We start from the raw sequence: 25,219 nt of genomic DNA, 5'->3' as shown, positions 1-25,219 counted from the left end.
GACCGAGAATGAAGTATTCAATTAAAAAAGATGTAAGACAGGTATGAAGTCTTTCGCCCATATTGTTCAAGTTGTACATCAAAGGGTCAATGGTGGAAATAAAAAGAAGATTCAGGAGTGGGACCGAAATTCAAGGCGAAAGGATGTAATGATACGGTTCGCTGATGACATTGCTATCCTGATTGAAAGTGAAGAATAATTACATGTGCGGCTGAATGGAATGAAGAGCTTAATGCGAACAGAACAAATAGAAGAATGACGAAAGAATTTAGAAGTAGCTGAAATGAGAACAGTGAGAAAATTAACATCAGGATTGATGGTCATGAAGTACATGGACTTAAGGAGTTCCGCTACTTAAGCAGCAAAACAACGCATCACGGATGAAGCAAGGAGGACATCAAAAGGAGACTAGCACTGGCATAAAGGGCATTCCTAGCCAAGAGAAGTCTACCAGTATCAAACATAGGCCTGTGGGAAAACCGAAATAGGAGAGACTCGAAGAATTTGAGATGTGGTGCTGCAGATGAATGTGGGAAATTAGGTTTACTGATAATTTACGGAATGAGGAGATTCTGCGCAGAGTCGGAGAGAAAATGAATATGTGGAAAACACTGACAAGAAGGATGGAGAGAATGGAAGGACCTGTGTTACGACATCAGGAAATGACCTCCATGGTAATAGAGGGAACTGTAGAGGGCAAAAACTGTAGAGGAAGACGAGATTTGGATACACACCGCAAATGACGTAGGTTGCAAGTGCTCTCTTCTGAGATGAAGAGCTTGGCGCAGGATAGGAATTTGTGGCGTGCCGCATTAAATCAGTCACAAGACTGATATGATCACGAGCCCAGAAGAGGCGCTACAGGCGGTATCGGATATCGTGCTGTATGGAAAGCACTCGCGTCGGCCGTCTGCTGCCATAGCCCATTATCGCCAAATTTCGCGTCACTGTGATTACGGAGACATCCGTCGTATGTCCCGCATTTGTTTCTGTGGATATTTCACAGTTCTGCTTGTCCTTTAGAGCTGACAACCCTACGCAAAAGCCGCTACTCTCGTTCGTTAAGTGAATTTTGCTATTCTCAGCATACTCTTGACACTGTGGATCTCGGAATATAGAATACCCTAACGATTTGCGAAATGGTGTGTCCCCTGTGTCTAGCTCCAACTACCATTCCACACTGAGCGTCTGTTAGTTCTCGTCGTAAGGCCGTAATCACACCGCGAACCTTTTCACTTGTTCACTTGAGTACAAATGACAGCGCACCGCATTTTTATATCTTGCGTACGAGATACTACCGCAATGTGTGCATATTGCAATCCACATGACTTCTGTCATCTGAATGTATGACAAGTAGCTACTGAAATCGGGGAGAACACAATAATACTGCTACATCGTAAACAGAATTAAGTATACTCGTTTAGAGCAATAGATAGACGACGAATGTAACGTTGTGTTGCTTGTTCAAACACACTCTTTGAGGAAAAGATGTGGTTTGTCGATTGTGTAACGACGAAGAATACAACTCAGAATCGAAAAGGAGGAACTCTGCAGGAAATATCACCAGTTTTCCCGATAAAACCGATCAAATTTGTCACGTGTAGTCTGGTAAGTGAAAAATATAACAGGAGCGGTTACTTAAAGAAATTCGTGAAACATTACAATAAGCAGGCTGTACATACGGCCATGGCGTCAGCTCCCAATACGAGTGTGATTAAGTTTGAAAAAGTTTTCAATGACGACCTAGAGGTTTACAGCAGTTACGTAAGTGGGAACGAGTGCCGCAGCGGCTACAGGGTTGTTGCGGCCGGAGTGGGGAGGCTTGGCGGCCGCGCGGCGCAGCAGGGCCTGGCGCAGCGCGCGCGCTCCGGACATATATAAGGGCGGCCGGACATGGCGCCGGCACTCGAAGCCGCAACGTCCAGCAAAGCCCAGACATGTGCTGCCGTATCGCCGTCGCCTCCTCTCTGTTGCTCGTTGCTGGCCTGGCCGTCGCCGAGATAGGTAAGTCTGCCGCCAGTACTTCAAATCGACGCCATCGCAAACGCTCCAGTGGTTTCCCAAACTTGAAGCAAATTTCACTTTCGTAACGTGCTCTCGTTGCTGTTGATTCCATTTTTCTGCACGTAATTTCGACGGCCGATGCAGTCGTCTGCTTAACGTGCTGCGAGTTGCATTTTCTCTGCCTTTACTGTAACCAGACTTCGTGTTCAAGTTCTATTGTGAATTTAAAATTCATAGTGACTGAGTCATTGTGGCCGCAACACGGGCGTCTGTGTATCGATAGATACACGTTGGCTTGAGCTAGGTAGTTTCTAGTGAGTTTGCTTCAAAGCTTTCAACTCATTTCGATTCTTCTGCTAAGTTTGGCGTTCTTAGTTAAGAAAGCCCCTTGGCAGTCTTTTCCCATTTCTATGGACAAAGCCCTCACTCACCATAAATTGTTTTACTGAAGCAGTAGAAGTTCTTATACTTCTTGATTTTATGAACTGATTCAAAAAATATTTGCTTCCTCCAATCGCTCTGTTGCTTACAATGTATGCTGAGATGAGTATTTGTTTCACGTGTTACCACTCACAAATATTTCAATAATATTCTTACTGTTCCTGTACTGCAGCTGTATCTGCGTCACTATCCCTATTTAAATAAAAATTGTTTTTATCCTAGTATAGTGTTGCTTTTGCTGAAGACTCAGTATAATATTTTCCAGAAGTGTTATGTGTAACGCGACGCAGTTGTACATCACATTAGAGCAGTTATATGGATAGTCAAGGAGAATTGTTTACAAATCTTGATAAGTAATGGGAGATATAAACATTTCAGAATAGATCTAGAGATCTTGTCAAAGCTGTACCTTTGGTCTGGAATGATCTACCATACTTATTCCAGTTATATTCTGACATAAAAGTTATTTGTTTTGTTCCTTCTCTGGATCTTACCACAAAACGATCGAAACTGAAATGTAGCTTCTTGCTTGTCACGAAGATAGCACAGGCAACAGCCAAAATATATCGGAAAATTACGCCACTTATTGCAGCGGGACGCCTTTGATGATTACACAGAACAATTTTTTTTAATACCGGTATATTTGCAGCTTGTCAGTTTAACAACAGTACAGCGTTTGTTTACTCGATTCTCCAGCTGATGTTCCGTGTGCAATTTTAATCATAACTGCTAAAAGTAAAACCGGAACGCTTCATTTTTTCATGCCACTTTTGGACGTTTTAAGTTCGGTTATTCCGTTCCAGTAGTGTATCACGACTCAGCTTCAACTGCGTCATGTAAGGTATGTTGCTCCCTTAGTCCTAGGGAGACAGAACACCCTGAGCGCAGCTGACAGGTTGTCATGACTGCCAGAAAATTTATCGAAACGGCATATTGTGTATGAACTATTCTTGCCTTTCAGCGACACCTCTCGGCGTCAAGACATGTGCTGACGACGAGCCTAACGTCGTCGAATGTCGGCGGAAGGCTCTACAGGACGCAGTGCCACATCTGGCTACTGGTGAGTACTGGGAAGTACGTCTGTTAACGGTAAGGTCTACTCCGCGTGTAACAGAAGCAAGCCCATCTTTTGAACGGAGACGAGTACAAGATTTTCACTACTGGGAACTATGCGAAACTTCTTTGATGTTTAAGTTAAATAATAGTGCTCAGTAGCTCACTTGCGCCATTCTTAGAACACGAAGTTGTATCTTGACGTTATTTGTACTTTGCAGGGCATCACAGACTGAATGCTCTTTAGCAGTTCTGATCTACTATCTCCGTCTGATATCTCAACATAACATGAACCCATGAATATCAGCTACATCATGACTTGATTAGTAATAATAATAAAGGAATGCAGAATGCCTATAATTAACTATAATTTGCCAAGCTATAACGCCTCTTACAGCTTTTTGCACTTGTTATAATTGGGTGAGAAGCACTTATGGACCCAGTGAGCTTACGCAGTTAACTCAGATTACAACTGATGAAAAAATTAGAATTGTTATAATGTTAATACAGACAATTCAACGCAGATAAATCACATAGAGGTAAAATACATATGACTTTTGCCTCTATGTTAAGCAACTGATTTCTGATGAAGCCTTGGTAATATGAAAGAGGGCAGCATGTATGTTAGTGGATGGAGGAGAGAAGGGGGATTGTGGGACGGGTCAGCTATTTACATCAACCGGAGACATCTTCACAGGAAAGGAAAGCAAAGTTCCGCTGCTCTGGTCGAAGACGGGCCTATCAGGGCCGGACGGCCACCGTGTCATTCTCTGGCTGTATGAAGGAGTCTGGGGTGAGCACACCGCTTTCCCGGGCGTTGTCGGCTTTACAGACCTTGAAGCCTCAGCTTCTCATTCTCGTTGGCATCACGAGGCTTAGTGACCCCGTTCCAGTCCTCCCGCCAACGCACAATCTCTGGCAGAAACGAGAATTGAACCCATGTCCTGTGTGGCAATTTTTTGTTCTGGAATTTTTTGTTGATGACAGTGTGTTTACGTTTACAAACTCATCGAAGTTTAAACTTTTCTGTTTTATAAAGAAATGTTTGCCGCTACCCATCATAGTTAATATCAGATAGCTTTAATTCTTATATAAACATTAAAGCTTTTGAAGTAAAATAACTGTATACGGTTTCGAAGTGAGACGCTTACAAGAAAAGAACCAAGAGAATACGAAGGTGCTCGAAACGGCGACTCTGCTGTCAGATGTTACTTGCTTCAGAAATTTGTGTTATGAACCTGAGTAGCCCCGCAAGTTTTAAACTGGCTTAAATCGGTCGAACAATGAAGAAACGATTAATGTATTTGTCCCCTACAGCATTACATAGGAACCATTTTGTAAATGCCTTTCGATCTTCTTACCCACTCTAAGACACCATTCATAAACTCTTAAGTAAAGGTAGAGCGTATACACTCCACGCAAAACAAGTTTATGTTGAAGGATAGCAATCATAAGCAGGTAACCTTCGTAACGTGAGTTTCAGTGTGAGATGAGCTGTCGCGTGTGAACTGCTGACATCTGTCCGCAGGCATTCCGCAGATGGGTGCCGCTCCCATCGACCCCATGGACGAGCTGCCGCCGCTGACGTGGCAGACCAACTCCAGAGGGCTGGCCCTCAAGTTCCGCCTCGACAACGCCCGTTTCACCGGCCTGGGCCGCTCCGTCGTCGACAACCTGCAGTAAGTTTCGTTTTCTCCTCATCGTGTCGGCAGGCAACTGCTGTACCGCTGTTCCGTGAAACATGGATCACCACATGCGCCACGGTGTGGACTGCTGGCGTTAACTCAGCTGGGTAGGTCGACTGAAATTGTCTCGGTCTCCTCTACAGTCACGCGCACTCCGGCAGACAACAAGATGCTTGGTTGACTCCAGAAACGCGTGGCAGTTCTCATTTCTTCCTTTTAGTCTCGTTTTGCCCTGCAGCCGCGCTCACTTCTTTAGGAATTAAGTTTTTTCCAAGTTTTAACTCTCCTGAACGGAGGCCAGCGATATACATACCCTTGTTAACTACCACCTCCCCTCCCCCTCCCCCCCAATCCCATTATATCCATTGCTTGCGACTGTCAGGTTATTCGCTGTTTTAAACCTAGTAAGAGGTGCAGCCAAAATTGTTACTTACACATTTACATGGGAAAATACTTGGTCGGCTCTTTCTCTCTCATTTACTGAATTTAATTACTTATCCACTCCTTCTTTCGTAGTATGTATGGGTACTAGCTTGGAGTTAATGTCTTGTTGACAACAGACATTTTACATGAATATAAGAAGTGCAGGATTGCTTGCTGACAGTGGTCTGCAGTGCCTCGGAAAAAAGGTGTACCTTTTCAAAACCTCCCTAATCTAATATACTGTGTATGTGATTATTGGAAGAAATTCGTTTGCGTGTCAAAGTAGACGAAACACCGTGTGTTATAGGACCAGACCAATCAGGTAGTAACGTATTTTGTCAAACAATATGATTTCCAAGTCACTGGATATCATTTTCCTAAGACGTTGTTCACTAAATAAAAGCTATTGATTAGGTTGATTTTATAAGCTTTCAGTATGTGAGGATGACAGAATATCTGAAAATAATAGATCGACTAATTCCGTGTGAAGCTTTTTATGATGATCCCTCTATGACCTATAATTTCTGACTCTTAATGTTCATCCATTAGTTAGAACATTTCACGCCTCATGTTTGTGCCTCACGTCGCAAAAATCGATAACGCAACTTATCTTGTTCAGCCAGTATCACATTTAGGTAGTAATCGGAACTTGCTGCGCTGTCTGTCGTCTGTCTGTACCTCACTACCTACCCACCGATCTATTTATCTCTCGCTCGGATCCCGAGCTCTGTTATCCATCTGTATTTAGAGTCATTTAATTCGGCGGCATTGTGTTTCCAGGGTGGATAACGTCAACAACCGCATCCGCGTCGTTACCCACATTGACGGCGTCAACGCGTTAGAGGGCGCCTACGCCATGTCCGGAAAAGTCCTCGGCGTCCCTCTGGACGGCAGTGGTTCCTTCAAGGTTTCTATGCGTAAGTATAAATAACCACATAAACCAATAACAAAAGACGGGTCAAATTACTGTGGGTTATATATTCTAAATATGTAAGGAAAAAATGAAATAACAAATATTCTAAATCCCTTACTATTTTCATATGCCGATATCATGTCAGCCTAAGGCATAAGCTGGGATAGAGTAAAGGTGTAATTATCTGCGTGTATCAGTGTGTCATATAGTATTAACGAATGTCATATCTTCAAATAAAGATCAGTAAGTTATAACATTTTCGCGAATAAAGTAAGCGGAAATTAGCATAGACCATTCTTTCAATAGCGACGCATATCACTGACACACAACTTTCAGACGGTAGGTAACATTTAGCTGAAATATTTGACAGTTAAGATCAAATGTTGCTTCACATATCAACTTTATCAGTGAAAACATTAGCACGTGGTAGCCAGTATTAAAAATCCTGAGAATGTTCTGAATGCGAGTGTGAAAATTAAGCCAAACGTAACAGAATACGTAGTGAAAGGAACAAACATATTAACGAAGTAGCTATGTAAGGAAAACAAAATAAAATGTATAGTGATGGCTGAGGATCTTTAAAATTTGAAGGACCAATGTCTAATTGGTAGATGATGTAGGAATATTGCCTTTTTCGTCTGAGAAGTGTGGTGTGCGATTCAGTTGTGGACAGAGTTTAAAAAACAATTGGGCCGACTGTATTGGCTATCAAGTTTATAGTAAGGATATTAGAATTACTATTTCGGCTTACTGTGTTGATGTATGTAGAACGAATCATCCTAACTGGATACTAACAGAGCCCTGGTCGTCACATTTCAGGCGGAGGCAACGCGGACGTGACGTACGCTGGACATCTCGAGACTGCTGACGGGGATCAGTCATACCTCAAGGTGGACTCTGTCAGCGTCAAGCTCGACTTGGGCCAAAGCCAGTATGAACTCACTGGCCTCTTCGGGGACTACAAGCCTCTAGGTAGGTTATTAGCGGAAAACTTGCACACATTGTTTTATTGAATACTTTACCTTGCTATCATCATCATCATCATCATCATCGTTATCGAGAATTTGACGTCAGATGCTGTACAAAGACCCCACCATAGTTCTGCAAGCGTTAAGCCCTTCATTTCTATTTATCCTATCTATTTATATGCACGTTGTGTAATCTCCTCTACACACTTTACATTGTCAAGGTACCGATTTTTCCTTATTCCCTGGATTACAGCAAACGAATTACTTGATCTAATTATTATCTGTTCCACTGGAAGTATGTCCCGTCCACGTCCGTTTCAATTTCATTTCATTTCATTCAGTCTTGTCTCCCAAGTGTCACCTCATACATCTGTTGTATTCCTGTCGATCAAGCAGATCTCTTACTCGCTTGACAGCTCTGTTTTAGAATGTGTGTCTATACCTTAAATTGATCATAACAACCCCAAATCATTTACCATAACGAGCATTACCAAGATGAGGGGGATACTTCATGCCCATCCTCTCCAAAAGAAAAAGAAATTTTGAAAAATGTTGTAAATTGTCGTTGAATTGGTTACAAATTGGTGACCGAGAGCAATCAAAACCCAATTTCGTGTTTGGTTGCCTTGCTCCAGCTACTTGTACAACCACCTTGTGTGCATCTGAGGCCAGTATATATGAAAGTAATATTGCGCATCACAAGCATTCATTGCAATCTTCAACGCATCCGAATAGATATGAAAAGTGGACATTGCGCGTTGTTGGAAAATTGTGTGCTCGTAAATCAGTAAAAAGTCACATATGTACGGCGAGTGTCTCAGCTTGAACCAAAGATACCGTCCAAAGAAATTACAATCGAAATTTACGATTTCCATTTCTCAAAATTTTTGCACACCTCTTGCATAAATGCTTAAACAGCTCAGAAATACGCTGACTCAGTTGGACTATCTATTAGCCCTACGTCAACCATGACTAAAATTAAATACGGTATGTAAAAGCTGGTTGGGAAATCCCACGGTGTGGATTCAGTTGCCTGCCGGAAAATATCTTCTTCGCCCTGGCACATTGGTCCCTTTCCTTACGGATGTGTGAGAGCTGTGGAATGTGCATTCGTGAAGAGTACGTGAGTGTAATGGATGACTGTATAGCTTACTGTTACGTTCGTGTTTTATGATGACGATGATGATGGCGCGGATGAGGAGGAAACTGAGGGGGAAGCCCAGTGGCGACACACAGCCTCCTCCTCTAGAATAGCACTAAGGGGCCGCCGCGTTTAACCTCCACATCTGATGGACAAAGCACCGTCAACAGTATCATATGCCCTCACTTCATTAGAAATTGCGGAGAGGTTTGGAAAAAAATCCAGGACACTGACGGAAAGACTAGTGATCAGGAACTTTAGGCCACCATCTCTCGTCCCCTCGCCGACCAAATACATGGCACTGAAAATTTCATCCACCATCAGGGCTGGAACCAGGTTAAATCCGAATCGAGTGCCACCGCACAGGTGTGCTTCAGCGATCTGGGCTACGACAGCAGGTTCTACCAGTCTAATGTGAGAAGACAGTAGTTAAAAATGGATGTCACCGTGAAGTCAGTTAATCCAGTGGAATGAATGCTTCACATCTGCGGTGAGACTTGTATTCATGATTTCAACACACTTTGATTTTCCAGTGTCCACAAGTCACTTCAGAGGAATTCTGAGATTGTTCCTTTCAATAAGTAACGGATACTTACCTACCCCATTCTTCTACGCCTCTGACGAAGGCGCGTCAGTGATAAGTTACATTATAATCTTATTTTGTTTGCTTCTTCCCCATATATGTATGCGCTGAAAACTCATTAAACTACGGTATCATTACAGTTTTCAAATCAAACTTTCTCATTTTCAGTTTCTGCTAGAAGATCAATTTCAGACTGTCATTTCTCTGTTTGCAGTGAACGCCGGAAATATGTTCATAAACAGCGTCGCCACGAAGGTTGTCCAACCCGAACTCCTGCCGACGCTGGAGAAATGGTTGGCCGAAGTATACCGCCAGCGTGCACAAGCCGTCTTCAGCACTGTACCCTACGACCAGCTCTTCCCTAAGAGGTCCGTTTACAGCGATTCCTTCAGCGCGGTCCAACCACAACATGCCTGATGTTTCAATTATTGCAAAACTTCCTATTTATTTCATGGAATCTATATTTCCATCGCTAATGAAACGAGGCGGCCTGTATGTCCGCAGTTGTTTGAATGCATAAAACAGGCTATTTGTTTAAGATTGCTACTATCAGCGCACGTGAGATCCGTATCTACCCGAAGACTGCAGTTGCACCAATGCACACATTTCATTCGTTCCTAAGGCTCGCGCTACTTATATTAAAGTACTAAGGTAGACATTTCTCTCCCTGTAAGATAATCTAGTTAGTAATTAGTTACACACACCAGGACATTTCGGTCAAATACAAATTAAAGTGCTGAACGAGGTAGAGCAATATTCAAGACATTAAACTCTCTATGGCGTTCAAACTATCGCCTGTCCATCCAAATTTGGTTTTTCTGTAGTTTTCCTAAATCATTTAAAGTACATACTTGGAGGTATTCATCGACGAGGCCACAGACAAGTTCTTCCTCACCTTTCTCAATTTCAGCAACTAATCTCTGTAACTACGTTTCTGTGTACTGGCCATAATAAACAATAACCCTAAGGCGGGAATTGTATAACAAACCAATATCAGTTACGCTTTCGTTGAATTCGGCCCAGAAACTGTAATGGGTATGGCGCTTGTATAGGCATTCCACACAATCGATGAAGGTGTCTGCTTTTTTGGTGCTTCACTGAGTTTAGCTCCATCGAATTAGGTGTGTTTCATGCTGTTTTACATAAGAGCAGAATCTATAGATATCAAAGTTTATAACAAATCTCTCATGTTGGGTAGAAGGTGGTCAGTATTGATCAAAGCGCTCTAGTGTTTCAAATGGTAAATTACGAACAGTAACAGAAAATGTTTCAGTTTTCGGAAATCTTAGTTTCTGTCGTTTTACATCTACAGGATTTTATTTTCTCGAGCTGTCAGTAATTGTATCAAACTTTGTGCAGTCTCTTTATAGCCGACAAAGAACCAATGTATTACTACCCTGTCTTCGAGTACATACTGGAATCAAAGGCGCTGATGATTTACAGAGTGCAAATTTTTTTTACGAACACAGAGAACGCTCTCGAAGCACGTTCTTACTTCAAAGTAAGCACGGCAGTATTTTGAATATATACGTACTACCAATTAACGGTATATTTGTATTAAAAAAGACATTCTGGGTAGGACCAGTTTGTCGAAGAATCAGTAATGACTGTTATATTAATTCTAGCGTTAAATAATGACATAACTGTGTGTATGTTTTGAAATATTTTAATTTTCTGAAATAATCTGTCATAAGTAATAAAAAGATCTGAGACTATTTTGATTTCTGTCTTGTCAGTCAGTTGTTTCCCAAGAATGGAAATTACAGTGTTTATTTCCAAGAGTCGCTATCTATTAGGATGTCATGTAATATATAAAAAAAGACGAATACCACTTCATATGGTTTGCTTAACTTGCCCGAGGTCACACTCGGGTAATGCAGGGACGAACCAACGTGTAGGTAATCTCAACTGTCCGAATCATAAACATGTTCATATGTTGCTCTCCAGCACCAAATGATTTGAATGGTACGAAATTATTCTTAATAATTCCATAACCTCGTATGACACCATAACGATATCACATAACAGGTAACAGTTATTAGCTGTGGTGGTTTTGTTAGCTTTGTCACTTAAGCTAATGAAATATTAGTGTGCTTACATCTGATGACAGAACACAGACGGTTCCATATCAAGACGTTATCAAATCTATGGTCTGGTAAGTTTGTTAGCTCTGACTTTTACGCATCGTACTTCATGTGTTTCTCGAAGGCGGGTTGAGATATTTACTTTTCTTCCAGTGTCGAATATGCGCAAAACCTTCCATATCTAGTATTCAGCAGCTTTCGCACTTTGGTTGGTGCACTAGCCGACAACAACGAGGTCGAGGTGGTTGGGTACATTAAACTAGAAACTTTCACTATTCGCAAGGGCGGTAAAGCTCAGACTAGTTTTACGCTCGCTGCTGGAGATGTATGTCAAGTGCTCTATACAGGCATCGTAATTACGCGAATCATTTCAGGAGCTTCAAAGAATACACGCTACCCTATAATACCTTCGTGAAGTATGTACATTGGAAATACTACTGCTCTAATGTATTGGGATGTGTATAATTAGTTATGAGCAAATTGCTACAATCGTATTCAAGATGAATATGGTTTCAATCACCACTTTGTCGCCTTTATTATTATTGTTTTTGTAACTTTACTTAGATATTTTTGCGCTAGCCCAGGTGATTTCGTAGATAGGACTTCGTTACTTCTTTAGTCGCCCTTCTCATCCTGTGGCAGTACGCCATCTCTAATAAGCTCGATATCGATGAAGTCGCAAACCATAACATTTTATGTTCCCTTTCCAGTAATACACACCATTGAGAAAATTGGAAAGGGGCTACATTGAACAGATAGCTTAAAACAATGTGTCGGACAGGGACTCTATCGCAAAGTTTTGTCGTGGGAAACGTTTTTGATTCTTGTGAGCAGATATCACATCATGGCTGAGATAGCAATGCCTCTCTCCTTCAGATTTGGACCAGGTTCCCAGATTTCTTTGCTGGTGTCAAATGTTTGCTGCTTGAAACATGTGCGTTTGAAATATGATAGAAATTTCGTAACTGATAGTAGCCTGAAACACAACTGTTAGAATGTGAATCGCACGTGAACGTGTATTTTATGCCGTCGCTTATGAACTTTGCCCTATACTGAACTTTTATGACTACGAGAATGTGAATTTAATGTTGGCGCGAGAATGTGAACTGTCAATAACTTTAAAAGAAACAATCACTGTATGAATTTACGCAACACAAGAACTGAATCTGTTGCCACTACTCATTTGAAATTGGCTCTGGTAATACAACAAAACTTGTTCAGTTTGAAAGTATAATGGTCCCTACGCTTAGTGAATGCTATCTCTGAAATAATAGAATTTCCTACCTTTATCTACACTATGGTAATGCTCTTCGCGTTGCTCTGTGTTAGTACTTTAAATTCTACCGTTAGCAACAACTACTATACATGGCTTGTCCTTAGCATACAGTTTAATTAAACCGAATATGACTGGGACAATAACTTATTGAGGAAAATAGTTAATCAAACATGACATCGATCTGGGAACTGGTACTGAATTGGGGTAAGTAGCAATGTGGCGCTAAGTTTAAAACTTGTATGTTGACTCTTTGAAAATGAATAATGCTCACAATTAACACATTAAATAAACTGATTATACATTAACAATTAGCTCTACAAAAGATCTGACGTCAGTGCTATACTTTGTCTCAATCATCAGTTATGAATACACTCACTGCATTGGTAACAATATCACTTACTTTACCTTAATTATTTCCAACTTCTGTTGCGATTCCTTTCAGTTACCAAACATCATAGTATTCTGCAAATAAAAATATCATTACTGCCCGTGGCGAGTAAGTATATATTCAGCACACATCAGATACAACACGTCTTTACACTTGAGAGACCTCCATACATCGCTCGATCTAAAGTTACTCTGACACCTTACCCATAGCACCTCGAATCAGCAATCGCTGTTGAGCAGCGACGCTATTACACATCGATACTACATCTGAGCATCTATCGTTTAATACAGTAATTTTATACAAATCTCGAATGAATGTACCCTGTGTATATACGTTTCATAGCCCTGCTGCCTCCTCCTGAAGAATTTGGCAGGATTCTTATGGCAATTGGCTGTAATTCTTAACATTAGATAAGTATAGGCTGATAAAAGTTTGGGAATGTAGCATAAAAGAGGTAATTAATAAAGGAATACAAATATTTGTGAGCATCTGGCTCTTTTAATAGCATAAAAGTATGATGATTAATTTGTGAAGTATTTTCTTTAACAATCTAACATCTGTGGTTAGGTGGCGGTAAGTTCCTTAGCGACCAAAGCGCTGAGGTCATCGGTCAAATAGGAATCGTGAATGTACAAATAGTCAGGTATGATAGTGCTCATATTTAAAATGTAGCCTAATATCTAAGAAAAACACAATACGTAGTATGAGCAACTCGATCTTTACAAAGTACATTGGAATCAGCCTGAGTTATACAGTACAGAGTTATAGAAAAACATTACTATTTACAAATTTGTTAACATATGTAGTGCTCATATGCACTAGTTTGTGAGATCAAGCGTCCATTTATAACTTTCATTCCATAGTTATGACTAATCATAGACAGTGTTACGCAAAACATAGTGTAGCTATATCACGAGTACAAAAGTAAAGAGTGAAAAAGTCAAGGACAATGTCATGGTTGACGTAAAGTTACAGTCTAGATGGTCTGGAACTCGAGAATCCATAGACATTAGTTCATATTTCTTCATCAGAGGATTGTATGTTTAAGTCATGTTATCCTCAATAATTTTTTAAACATCACTAGGAATGTCAAAGTAGTGAGATTTGGCATTTAGCACATTCATTGGCGGTAGCGGCAGGTGTAGAACCCAATAACAACTCAGCTAATTATATATTATGTGCTGCCTAGTACAGTCGTGACCACAATGAATGCTGTCATACAGCTCTCTCGTTTGTAGTGTACTATCGTCGACATCAGTAAGCTTGCATAGAATTATATTGTTGCAGACAAGTAAGCGACTGTATGTTTCATGACCATCCCAGTGAATAAGGTAGAGGACAATAGCGTAAAGAGACTGTGAAGTATAACAGTGGTGGGTATCAGCTCAAAATCCTAAACTTACGTAGGTAAAAACTGCATTATTAATGACAGCGACATCAATATATAAGTTAGAAATTGTCTTCATAGTTCATTATCTAACAATATAGAACAAAGAGTATGTTTTAGACTCATAGCTTTCTAGTAGGAAACTAGTGATCAATACATTTACTGGTAGTGGCTATCTGCAGAACAGGAGTGGTTATATATAGAATAACAGTGGCTGCGCCAGTAAGCAGACTTGAAAACTTAATGTATACAGGCAATAATTCTAGAAAATAGTGCATGAAGATCGACAGTAATAAATGACAAAATACGTAGTTCACAATTAATCGGTCTTAAGCTGTCAGAACTCATAAGAAAGATCAGTATAGTAGAAAATCTCTGTAGTACATGAGATTTGAAAATTGTATTTTTGCAGATATTGACTACACATAAGTAGCATACCTCATGTAGCGGAGTGAAAGTGAAAGAAATAAGAGCAGATTTAAGGAATGTGCATAAGTGTTAGGGAAATTGGGAATAAGGCAAAGGAAAGTGTACTTTTGCTGTAAAAGGAAATCATTACCGTCCATAGTCGTCAAATTGGTCAGTCAAAATAAAGCAAGTTAAAAAGTGATCATAAGACTATTCTAAGCATAGACATTAAAATGTTAAAGAAATAAGAATAACTTAACAGATAGTAGCATATAGTATAAGCATAGCTTGCAACGCATAGACAAGAAAAGAAATGGATGTTGAGAAATGGCTCGTTGTACCTGTAAAGCATGAGGAAATTATTATGCTGGAATTGTTAATGGCATAGTTAATGCAAACAAAAGTAATATCAGAAGGTACTAAATGTCAGTGTACATATAATGTAGAAGCATCATTATTTCAGAAAAATGCAGTATATCAAGCGGAACATGCATGACTACTCAACCATTCAAAAGCAATTCTTTCCTTTGTAATACAGGGAGTGATGTATGTGTGTACCCAGTAATGTCATGTTCTTCTACAATCGTTAAAAAAATAATATCTGTATTTCCATTAATCCATTATTGTGTTATCATTAACTTCAAATTATCATAAAATATTTCTCGTTACAACAGTGTGACCTCTGTGTCATCACTTTTCTTTACATTATTATTTACATATAATCTTTATTATCTTTAGTAGAACATCGTTTTGTCTTCATTATTATCACTTCATAAAATATTGCCTCAATCCAATTGAAACTTTTATGTAACAAACATAAAAAAATCATTAATTTATGTCATTCATGGCATTGCTATAATACTCATGTAGCACGCTAAAAAGAATTGATTAGTGACAGCATGTAAATGGATTTGTAGTACACGGATGTTTCCCTTAAGTTTACACTTTGTTTTCTACTATAAAACCTGCATGATAAAAAATATTGGTATATGTCGAAGGATAAGTGAAACATGAACGTTTGGAATATGACTGAAATTACGTAACGGTCAGTGGTCTGAAAAAGAACTGTTACACTAAGTATGGCTTGTGAACATGTATTTTATCTCGTAGCTTATGCGCTTTGCCCTGTACTGAAATTTTCTGACTGCGAGAATACAACTTTAATTTAGGTGCGAGAATGTAAACTGTCTATAACTTAAAACCAAATCAAAACTGGATGTCTTCTCCGAAAATGACCTTGAGGGTATAATTAGAGAATGAACTCTTGAGGGTAACATCTTGGATCTCCTGGCAACAAACAGACCTGAACTTATCACGACCTTAATTGGAATGACCATATAGAACAGATAGTGGGAAAACCAGTCGCCAGACTCAGATTCATTGGAAAAATCTTAAGGAAATATAACTCATCCACCAAAGAAGGGGCTTATAAGGCGCTTGTTCGCCAAATTCTTGAGTATTGTTCACCTATCTGGGATCCCTATCGCGTAGGAATGATAAAAGAGATAGGGAAGATCCAACGAAGAGCGTCGCGTTTCGTACCTAGATCCTTTAGCTGGCGAGAGAGCGTTACGGAGATGCTAAACTCCACTGGCAGACGTTACAAGAGAGGCGTTGTGCATCAAGGAGAGATTTTATATCGAAATTTCGGGACAGCACTTTTCAGGAGGAGTCCGACAACATATTACTTCCCCCCACATACATCTCACGTACGGACAACGGGGAGAAAATTCGATAAATTAGAGCCAATACAGAGGTTTACTGACAATCATTCTTCACGCGCACTAGTCATGAGTGGAGCAGGATTGGAGGGATCAGATAGTGGTATCGAAAGTCCCCTCCACGACACACCATTAGGTGGCTTGCGGAGTCTGAAGCAGATGCAGAACTGCATGAATTTACGTAAAACAAAAATTGAATGTGATGTAACACTATTGGTTTGAAACTGGCTCTGGTAATGAAACAAAACTAGATTAGTTTGAAAGTAATAGTCCCTATGCTTAATGAATGCTATTTCGGAACTAATAAAATTTCTCGCTCTTATCTGTGCAATAGTAATGCTCTCCGCATTGCTCCCTGTTAGTACTTTAAATTGTGTAGTTAGCAAACAACTATTGTGAATGACTGTTGCTTACCATAATGTTAAGTTAATCGAATATGTCCGAGATAACAATTTCTTTAGAAAAATAGTTAAATAAAAATGACATAGATCTGAAGCTGGTATTGACCTGGGGGCACTAACAATAGGGCACTGAAAGAATTTGAAGGCATTTTGACTATTTTTAGCCCGTGACTGTCTCAAGAAATATGTGATGGTTTTTTAAATTACCGCTACCAGTCACAAACATTGTTGACTATTGTATTACTTATTTATTTAGCGACATGTTTCGAGAGAATACCTCATCTTCAGGCTAAATAGCATAACAAAAACAATTTTACAATAAGGTCATACTGATGATACATAGTCTTTTCGTAAATGCTGTGGTTATCCTGTGGAAGAAGGGAAAACTTAGTAATAGGCGAAGTCACTTTGGAAGCTGGACGGGTGTTTGCATGAAAATGTTTTGTAAAGATCACTCACTTTGTTATTCAGCTGTGGTTGTTATTCTGATGACAAAGCACTGTGGCGGCCACAGCCATTATGAAACACTTCAGATGAATTTGCAGTTGCGAATAATGACCACCATCGGCTAGAGAATGGAATGACGCCAATGAAAATTTGTACCGGAATGGGGACAGGAACACGGATTTCCCGCTTATCGCTAGCGGGCGCCTTTATATGTCGATAACGGCCGTGCGACTTTCATGTGCTACGTCTGATTTGTATGGGAATAGACATAATAGATGTGAGAGTACTGATCGTTGAGCACAGATGGTTGACGACATATGGAAGTTTGAGTCTGGCCATGAGTCGTGCATGGATAGACAAATGGTACCGTATTTATCTGCCGATACCGGGTATGTGACTTTCAAGTACAACGTCTAATCTGTACGGGAATACACATAACGAATGTGCGAGTACAGATCGCAGACGTATGGTTGACGACATATGGAAGTTTGGGTCTGGCCATAAGTCATGCATGGACAGCCAAAAGTATCGTATTTATCTGCCGATACCGGGTATGCGACTTTCAAGTACAACGTCTGATCTGTACGGGAATACACATTACGGATGTGCGAGTACAGATCGTAGACGTATGGTTGACGCCATATGCAAGTTTGAGTCTGGCAGTGAGTCGTGCGTGGATAGCCAAATTGTAAGGCGACCGCTCACGATAAGCGGTAAATCTGGGTTCGTGTCCCGGTCCGGCACAAAATTTTCATTCTCGTCATTCCATTCTATGGAAGACATTATTAGCAATGGTAGACATTATTAGCAATTACGAAATCATCTGAAGTGTCTAGCACAGTAGGTTTATCGGATGCCTTGCTGCATGTGTGAATTCCTGTGAAGTTGATATTTTGGGCTAGGTGAATGAATCTTGGGAGAAAAGAAGTGACCGAGATGAAGTAGCGTCATACGCCCAGGCACTACTGCATCAAATCCTAGCTGCACAATGATTATCTAAATCAAAAAATACATAAGCCTTAGAATGCTAGCTTGTTCTGAAACCTTCTGTTTGGGGCCATTAAATTCCAGAACACAGTGAATGTGAGTATAGCGTAGTAATTGTGTTCAAGTTAAATATATCAATGTTACTGACAGGTATTCCAAGTAAGTCTTTCAAGATAATAATATTTTGGTAAAGAAACTGGAAGGGCCTGGTGCACTGTCGGCGATTGTTGTTTGCGACTGATGATGGTTTGACCGACATTTTTCAATGCTTCATTTAATTTTTCCAACTTGTGTTTCATTAAAATAGAATCTTCTGATCCGATGCCAAGTTGTAACCAAGTGCAACACTCGACGTCCTTGGAGATATGTGGGCGCCAGATGTGAGAACGCGCCCATCTCGACCAGCGCGCCACCGGTAGTAACGATGGAACGCATTCCCCAGCTGCTGAGAGTTCAGGATGAACGAAAAACGGAAGCACTCTTACTCCGATACAGAGATCTGAGGAAGAAACTTTATTGCACTTCAGGCAACAGCACTACTGGCTGACGAAACTTAAAATCAAAAACTTAAAATCAAAACATTTAGCTGAGCATTGTCCTAAAACTTAATCAGAATGGCATTGAATAACGTGATAGCAACGTGCGCAGTTTTTAAAAACTAATGCTCACAATCTTGAAGTTACATACTTAAGATTCTTCCACGTGCCCATTTGGTACTAACAGATTTTTATTAGACAGTAGTGGTGCTCTCTAAACTTAGTAACTTTACTGAGCTTAATTACACTTGAAACAATGCCAGTAAGCACTTGCGGTAGTACGTGAATCACGTAATCAGCATTATCCATAGCGTAAACTAGGATTTCACTTTAATGTGGTGACTTAGTCCGTCTGTAAATAAACAAGCACTAACCTGGTAAAGTAGCTAACCAAGTACTAGACTAACAGAAAATCCCAGCTTACGGAACAGCTTTAGTAGTAATCAACGCTTTAGATTAATTTATCACTAAAGAGTTAGACCAAATCCCGCTGTAGGACTTAGCAAACAAGAGCTCTAAACAAATACTGAGAAAAGTGGACGATAACGACAACGAACACACGTCCATTGTTCCTTACACAACACATGGGCACAGCTTAATACGCTGTCCAGTCACAACGTGACCACCGCCTACATTCGACGTCAGAGTGCAATAACTACTCACAGACGGCAGGAGGCAGGAATAGCAGTGGAGAGCATACAGAGCGTGTGATGGGGACGCGTAAAACAGAACGGTAATTCTCGTAATTACGGAACGGAGCGATTTATGTGACTTCCAAATGGGCATGGTTATTAACTTTCGGACCAATGGCGTAAGCAGAGCCGAACCGGCTAAATTTGTGAACTATTCAAGTGCCGCAATGGCTAAAGTATACTGTGCATGTCCAAATGGCGCTATCCAATATCGGCGTTGAGCCAACTGTGGGGCACCACGAGACGTACGTGACAAGGGTGAACGACAGCTGCGGAGATGTGTACAAGTCAACAGACATGTTGAGAAAATGACGGCTCCTATCAATTAAGAGGCTACCAACAGTGTCTCCTTGATGACTGTCCAGCGAATGCCGCTGCCAATTGTCCTCCGTCGCAAGTGCCTAGTTCAAATGGTTCAAATGGCTCTGAGCACTATCGGACTCAACACCTGAGGTCATCAGTCCCCTAGAACTTAGAACTACTTAAACTTAACTCACCTAAGGACATCACACACATCCACGCCCGAGGCAGGATTCGAACCTGCGACGGTAGCAGTCACGTGGTTCCGGACTGAAGTGCTTAGAACCGCACGGCCACCGCGGCTGGCGTGCCTAGTTCATGCACCCGTACTGAATGCTGTTCATCGTCAACGAGGGCTGGAATCTGCACGCTGATATCGTAACTAGACGCGCATTGAGAGGCGACAGGTGGCCTTTTCAGATGAGTCTAGTGTTATATTCCATCAGCCTGATGACCGCGTGTGTAGGGAGTGAAACATCTGAAAGCAATCACCCTACTTGCGTTAGGGCCTGGGGTATGCTTTCGTTGTATTCTCTTCGTTATTTTGTCATTCTGAAAGTTACAATAGATCAACAGAAGCATGCATCTATCCTTGGGGACCACGCATACGTCTACAAGCAGTTTGTTTTTGCTCGGCATGATGGCATGTACCAGCAGGGCAGTACATCATGTCACGCAGTTCGCAATGCAAGTGCGTGATTCGAAGAGTCCCAGGATGAGTTTACTGTGTTCGTACCGGAGTGTCGCGCTTCCCTGGCCACTAAACTCTTCGTACCTACACCCAATAGAGATTCTGAATGGCCACCCCGATTGGGCTGTTCGCGCTGCAGATCCTCACCCGATAAAACTAGCGCAGCTGGCCATGATAATGGAGTCGGCATGGCTCCACGTCCATGTCGGCACCTTCCAGGACCTCAAAGACTTTTCCTGCACGTCCGCGCTGCAGAAGTGGTGAATTAATGTGACTCGACAGTGTATAGGAGTACACACATCTGCGTAAAATAAGCAACACGCCCAAGTATACCAAATGTTCACATAACATAACCAACAAAGACCTCCTCCCTTGAGACCAGCTAAAACACAAGTCACGATAATCCGGACGCGTCATCGACGTAATATAAATGCGCAGACATGTGTTCAACGCACAAGCAATATCAAAATCCCGACGGAATACTCAAAACATCTACAGCGCAACACAAGGCGACCACGCAACCAAGCACGACAACGTTAGTCCAACATTAAAAAAAGTTAACAATATCTTGATAAATTACTAAAACGCAGCCATCTAAATTAAATGGTGAAGGAACACGCCTGTCGGAAACCACGTGTCATCGAATAACACCACAGAGTGATCATCTAACGCACAGCAGTCTCTCCAGTGTTACTTCACAAGTATCTCAAAACACACTCCCAGTAGAGCCAACGCATTTCATAACACATTATTCATGGTATCTTTGGTATATTAGGAGCACAAACACGTACTACATTCATCGCAAACACCCGGGACGTCAGCTTGCTGGTTCGTACAAGAAAACATTCTTACTGCAGAATCTATGAATTCGATCCAATGCTTTCACAACCAAGATCAAAGAAAAAGAAAAAAATACCTTGAGCACTTAAGCTACATGAAAGAACACTAAACAACACGTTACTCCACTGCACTGACCACGATGGCACGACGGAAGCCTGTCGCAATAGCCTCAAAATCCATGATTTTGAAAATTCGGGGATACATCAAGGAGAATCTATCATCGGAACCGCAGAAGGTGGCCCATAGTGTAAGCCAATTCCGCTCTTCTTCTGTCACTCGAAAGATTACCCGGTGTCTGAGCGCGGCACGCTTCAGGTCGCGGAAACAGCAGCCAGAGAGCTTTGCTATAACAGCAGAGCCGTATATGACAGGTAGCGGTATTTCAAAAACACCGAATGGCAGGACCACAGGGTACAGAAATGTTATAGAAATTGATAAATGACAGAAAATCTCACTAGAAGAAATCAGTGGTGGATTTTACTATAGCACTAGAACAAACATTAAAGCAAAATATGGTTCAGTGGAAAGCTTTAGTTACCAAAAGTTGATTGAGACCCTACTCTTTTAGGGTTTGCCAAGAATAACATGTCTGTTCCAAGTACAATCCTTCAGAAAAAGAAAAAGACATTAGACTTGAGAAGCACGAATACTAAGTATAAATTACGTTGGTTGGATTTCATCACATAGAAACAAAAAAATATTATGTATAGCAATACTCAGCCATTACGTAATTTGAAATTATAACAGATTAGTAAGATTAGCGCAGAAAGAATGACTGTACAGTTTTTAAGAGAAGGGACGAATAATAAAAGTTTTCGATGGAGTTGAGCCACAGTCATGCAATACTTTTTAAAAGAATAAAACCGCAATTTGACGGTGTGTTATTACATCTATCTTTTGTACAATCCAGATTTCGACTTTTATGCCACTATCAAGTATAATGCTAAACGTTGTTCGACCATTATTAAGCCATATCTATTAAGGCAATCCAAAACAGGCAAACAAAGCTAACACTTGTCTTTCAGATGTAACTGTCAAAGAACGTGGACTCCAGAATACCCTGTAAAAAAATTAACCTGTGTCTTCTGTGACTTCTAGAGTCCACATTCTTGACAGTGACATCTTATACCTGTGTTAGATTTGTTTATCTGCTTTAGACTGCCTCAGCAGATATAACTTAATAATGATCTAATAGCTTTTATCATTGTAGTTGATAATGCCACAAAAGCCGAAATCAGGATAGCATAAAATATAAATATAATAATACACATACAAATGAAGATTTACTCTTTTAATAAGGGCCTATAGTAGATTAAATTAGACGAGTCTGACATTATACCAACATAGACGAAAAGGTTATTTATTGAACTAAGGTGAAATAGGAAAAAGCAATTATAAAGAAAAAAAGAGAAACAGAAACTTACGTTGGACACAGAACACATTTCATTGCTGAGGATGGTAGATAGTGCAATAACGAACATCAGAGGGAAAATAGTACAAGAATTCAAAGATATCTGAAAATTTTTGTGTAACAGGAATGAGAAATACAGATAGATAATAATCAAAATAATGTTCACCTTGAAGAACTGTCAAATGAATTGTGTGGACCTATCCCAGCTATCAAAAAAGATGCTCACATATGTTTAGAAGATGCGCAGAAGTCAGAAGAGATAAAGGTAACGACTGGGACAAGTACGTTAAGTTTAATTGATTACAGGTTATTACCATTTTCTCTAGAGTTAGTTTGGAAAATGGAGTTGCTGTGCATGTAAAAGTTGAGAATAAAACCAAAATTATTAAGAAAATAATAAAACTGTGCCGAAAATAGCTTCGAGGCATCGACTTGTAAGTTGTACTGGAAAATACTTCTTTTATAGTTTGAACAGTCTACAGATCAACAATCGAAAAATACTCACTACAAATGAAAAATTAGTTTCATAGACGAGCTATTTGTCAGATAAGGAGAAAGAGTTAATGGTTCGTAGATATTTCAATGTAGGTTTCTTAAACGAAAATGACCTGCAAATATTATTCGTCTATGAAAAAATTAGTTGAGTATTATATTTTCCAGATCGTACATAGCAAACGAACGGGATCCCCCTTCTAAAATATTCGGATAAGTAATTTACACACGAATGGGATCCTTTTCATAAAATATTCGAATAAGTAATTTACGCAAGGGCAGTTTCACCCTGCAACACAAACGCATTTCTTAGTATATCACGGTTGCGCTTGTAAAAGAAGTGATCAGCTAAAACTTCCATTCACCCGTGTATTCATTAACTATTACACGTATTAAATGACAAAAAGTTACCAATATGGTACTTTTTGTAATCTGTCCAAGGCATCTGATATCTGATTGCTAAAAACTTTATATTCATTTTGAAAAAATTAAGGTTACTGGAGTTAATAGGACCACAAAGAACTGGATAAAATTACAAGTAACAAACAGACTGCAAAACATAGCGCCGAATAATTCAAACGAAGATGAATATGGAGATAATTTTAATGAATGGGAACAATCACGAATGGAGGAGACTTACAGGTTTAAATTGTGGGATCACTCTTATTTCTTATATTTGTGATGACTTCTCAGCTTAATATCCATCCGGCAAACCTTGTGCTTTCTGCGAGTGACACACGCATTATGACTGAACTGCTAGGGAACTTCCCACATAAGAAAAAAATTAGCTATTTCTTTCAAAGAAGAAAGAAATAGTTTTCTGTAAACTCTCGTTCTTAATTTCCACAAAGATGATATATTCAGTTATGTACAAATAAGTATAATACCACCAGTTAACGTAACATATGAACAGGAGTCAGTGAATAGACTAGAATGGTTCATATTTTTCTATGCAGTTGCTGATCTGAATTTAAATAGGAAGCAATATGTCATTCAGCTGCCCAAACTGCTACGTTTGGTAGTTTTCACTCGTTGCACAACTGTTCTGTTTAGGTACAAGCAAATCACATTTTAGCAAACTTCACATAATTCGTCTTATTAATGTTCAATGAGACAATGGTCTTTCAATTAAAAGCAAGTATTGATAACACAGCAGTAAGCAATGCAACTAAAATGTGGTATTCGTTCACAGTTATTTTGTAGGCACTTCGTCAAGAAATAGGCACAGCTGCCCCTTCACAGTAGCAGTTATGGTATAGTGAAGAAATATTGTCAAATTGCTTTTAACTTATGACATGCATAGTGACAAAAAGTAATATGTTTACTTTCATTCGAATTGATTTGTTAATGGCTAGCAAGGAGACATATACACAAACCAATCGTGTATACATAACATGTAAACGTAGTCATTCCACGTCATTTCGATATAAGTCTAGCAGACGAACTATGTAATATCTTATTTACTACCGTGAGACGTATATAGAAAATGGTATTTTAACAAAAACAGTTAATGCTCAAGGAAAGAAATATGAACAGATCTTGTAAAATCGATTACTAAAGAATTTTATTGGAAACTAATCCTTGCAGCCATATTTCTTAGTAAGAAGGCGGTTCATCTTACATTAAATAGTTCGTAGAAACGGCAAGGAAGAGAAATTTTCTTCCTCTTTACCCTTTTTCCAGTTTATAATCTCATAGAGTGGAACACTATTGGCCGTTCATGCTGCTGCCATGTTAGACTAGAATTTCCATCTGCCCAGGTATGTAAGGTTGCTGCCAAATACATGGATATTTATTTTAAAATTTGAAAAAGCAGTTCTGACAGTGATTTTAAGAAGCAGTGTGTGAAACGTGGCCTGATGCTCGATTACGTAAATGTCAAACGGTGTAATAAGGCTCCATCAGTTAAAAGAAACTAGTTCATCAAGTTGTGTCTAGCAGAATAAT

At 40.0% G+C, this 25,219-nt stretch overlaps 2 protein-coding genes across 2 annotated transcripts in view; one reads left to right on the top strand and one right to left on the bottom strand.

Annotated features, from left to right (window-relative positions):
- Nucleotides 1-25,219, bottom strand: part of LOC126262488 (zinc finger protein 384-like) — a 463,059-nt gene that overhangs the window by 254,321 nt on the left and 183,519 nt on the right. The gene's annotated exons all lie outside the window — the stretch shown is intronic.
- Nucleotides 1,895-10,926, top strand: LOC126262489 (putative beta-carotene-binding protein). Its single transcript, XM_049959154.1, has 6 exons — nt 1,895-2,004; nt 3,407-3,505; nt 5,027-5,177; nt 6,387-6,523; nt 7,339-7,491; nt 9,426-10,926. The coding sequence occupies exons 1-6, from the start codon at nt 1,938-1,940 to the stop codon at nt 9,626-9,628; spliced, it is 810 nt and encodes a 269-aa protein (XP_049815111.1). The 5' UTR covers nt 1,895-1,937; the 3' UTR covers nt 9,629-10,926.

The sequence above is a fragment of the Schistocerca nitens genome, chromosome 6 (genome assembly GCF_023898315.1).
Source record: "Schistocerca nitens isolate TAMUIC-IGC-003100 chromosome 6, iqSchNite1.1, whole genome shotgun sequence".
NCBI classification, from domain to species: domain Eukaryota; kingdom Metazoa; phylum Arthropoda; class Insecta; order Orthoptera; family Acrididae; genus Schistocerca; species Schistocerca nitens.
Note: the sequence above shows the minus strand (reverse complement) of the source record. Positions and strands in the feature narration are given on the sequence as shown.

Excerpts from the sequence above, each read along its gene's own strand:
- LOC126262489 (XM_049959154.1), top strand. The coding sequence starts at position 1,938 with ATGTGCTGCCGTATCGCCGTCGCCTCCTCTCTGTTGCTCGTTGCTGGC. Across the intron at positions 3,506-5,026 it reads AGTGCCACATCTGGCTACTG|GCATTCCGCAGATGGGTGCC; the intron begins GTGAGTACTGGG and ends ATCTGTCCGCAG. Across the intron at positions 5,178-6,386 it reads TCCGTCGTCGACAACCTGCA|GGTGGATAACGTCAACAACC; the intron begins GTAAGTTTCGTT and ends TTGTGTTTCCAG.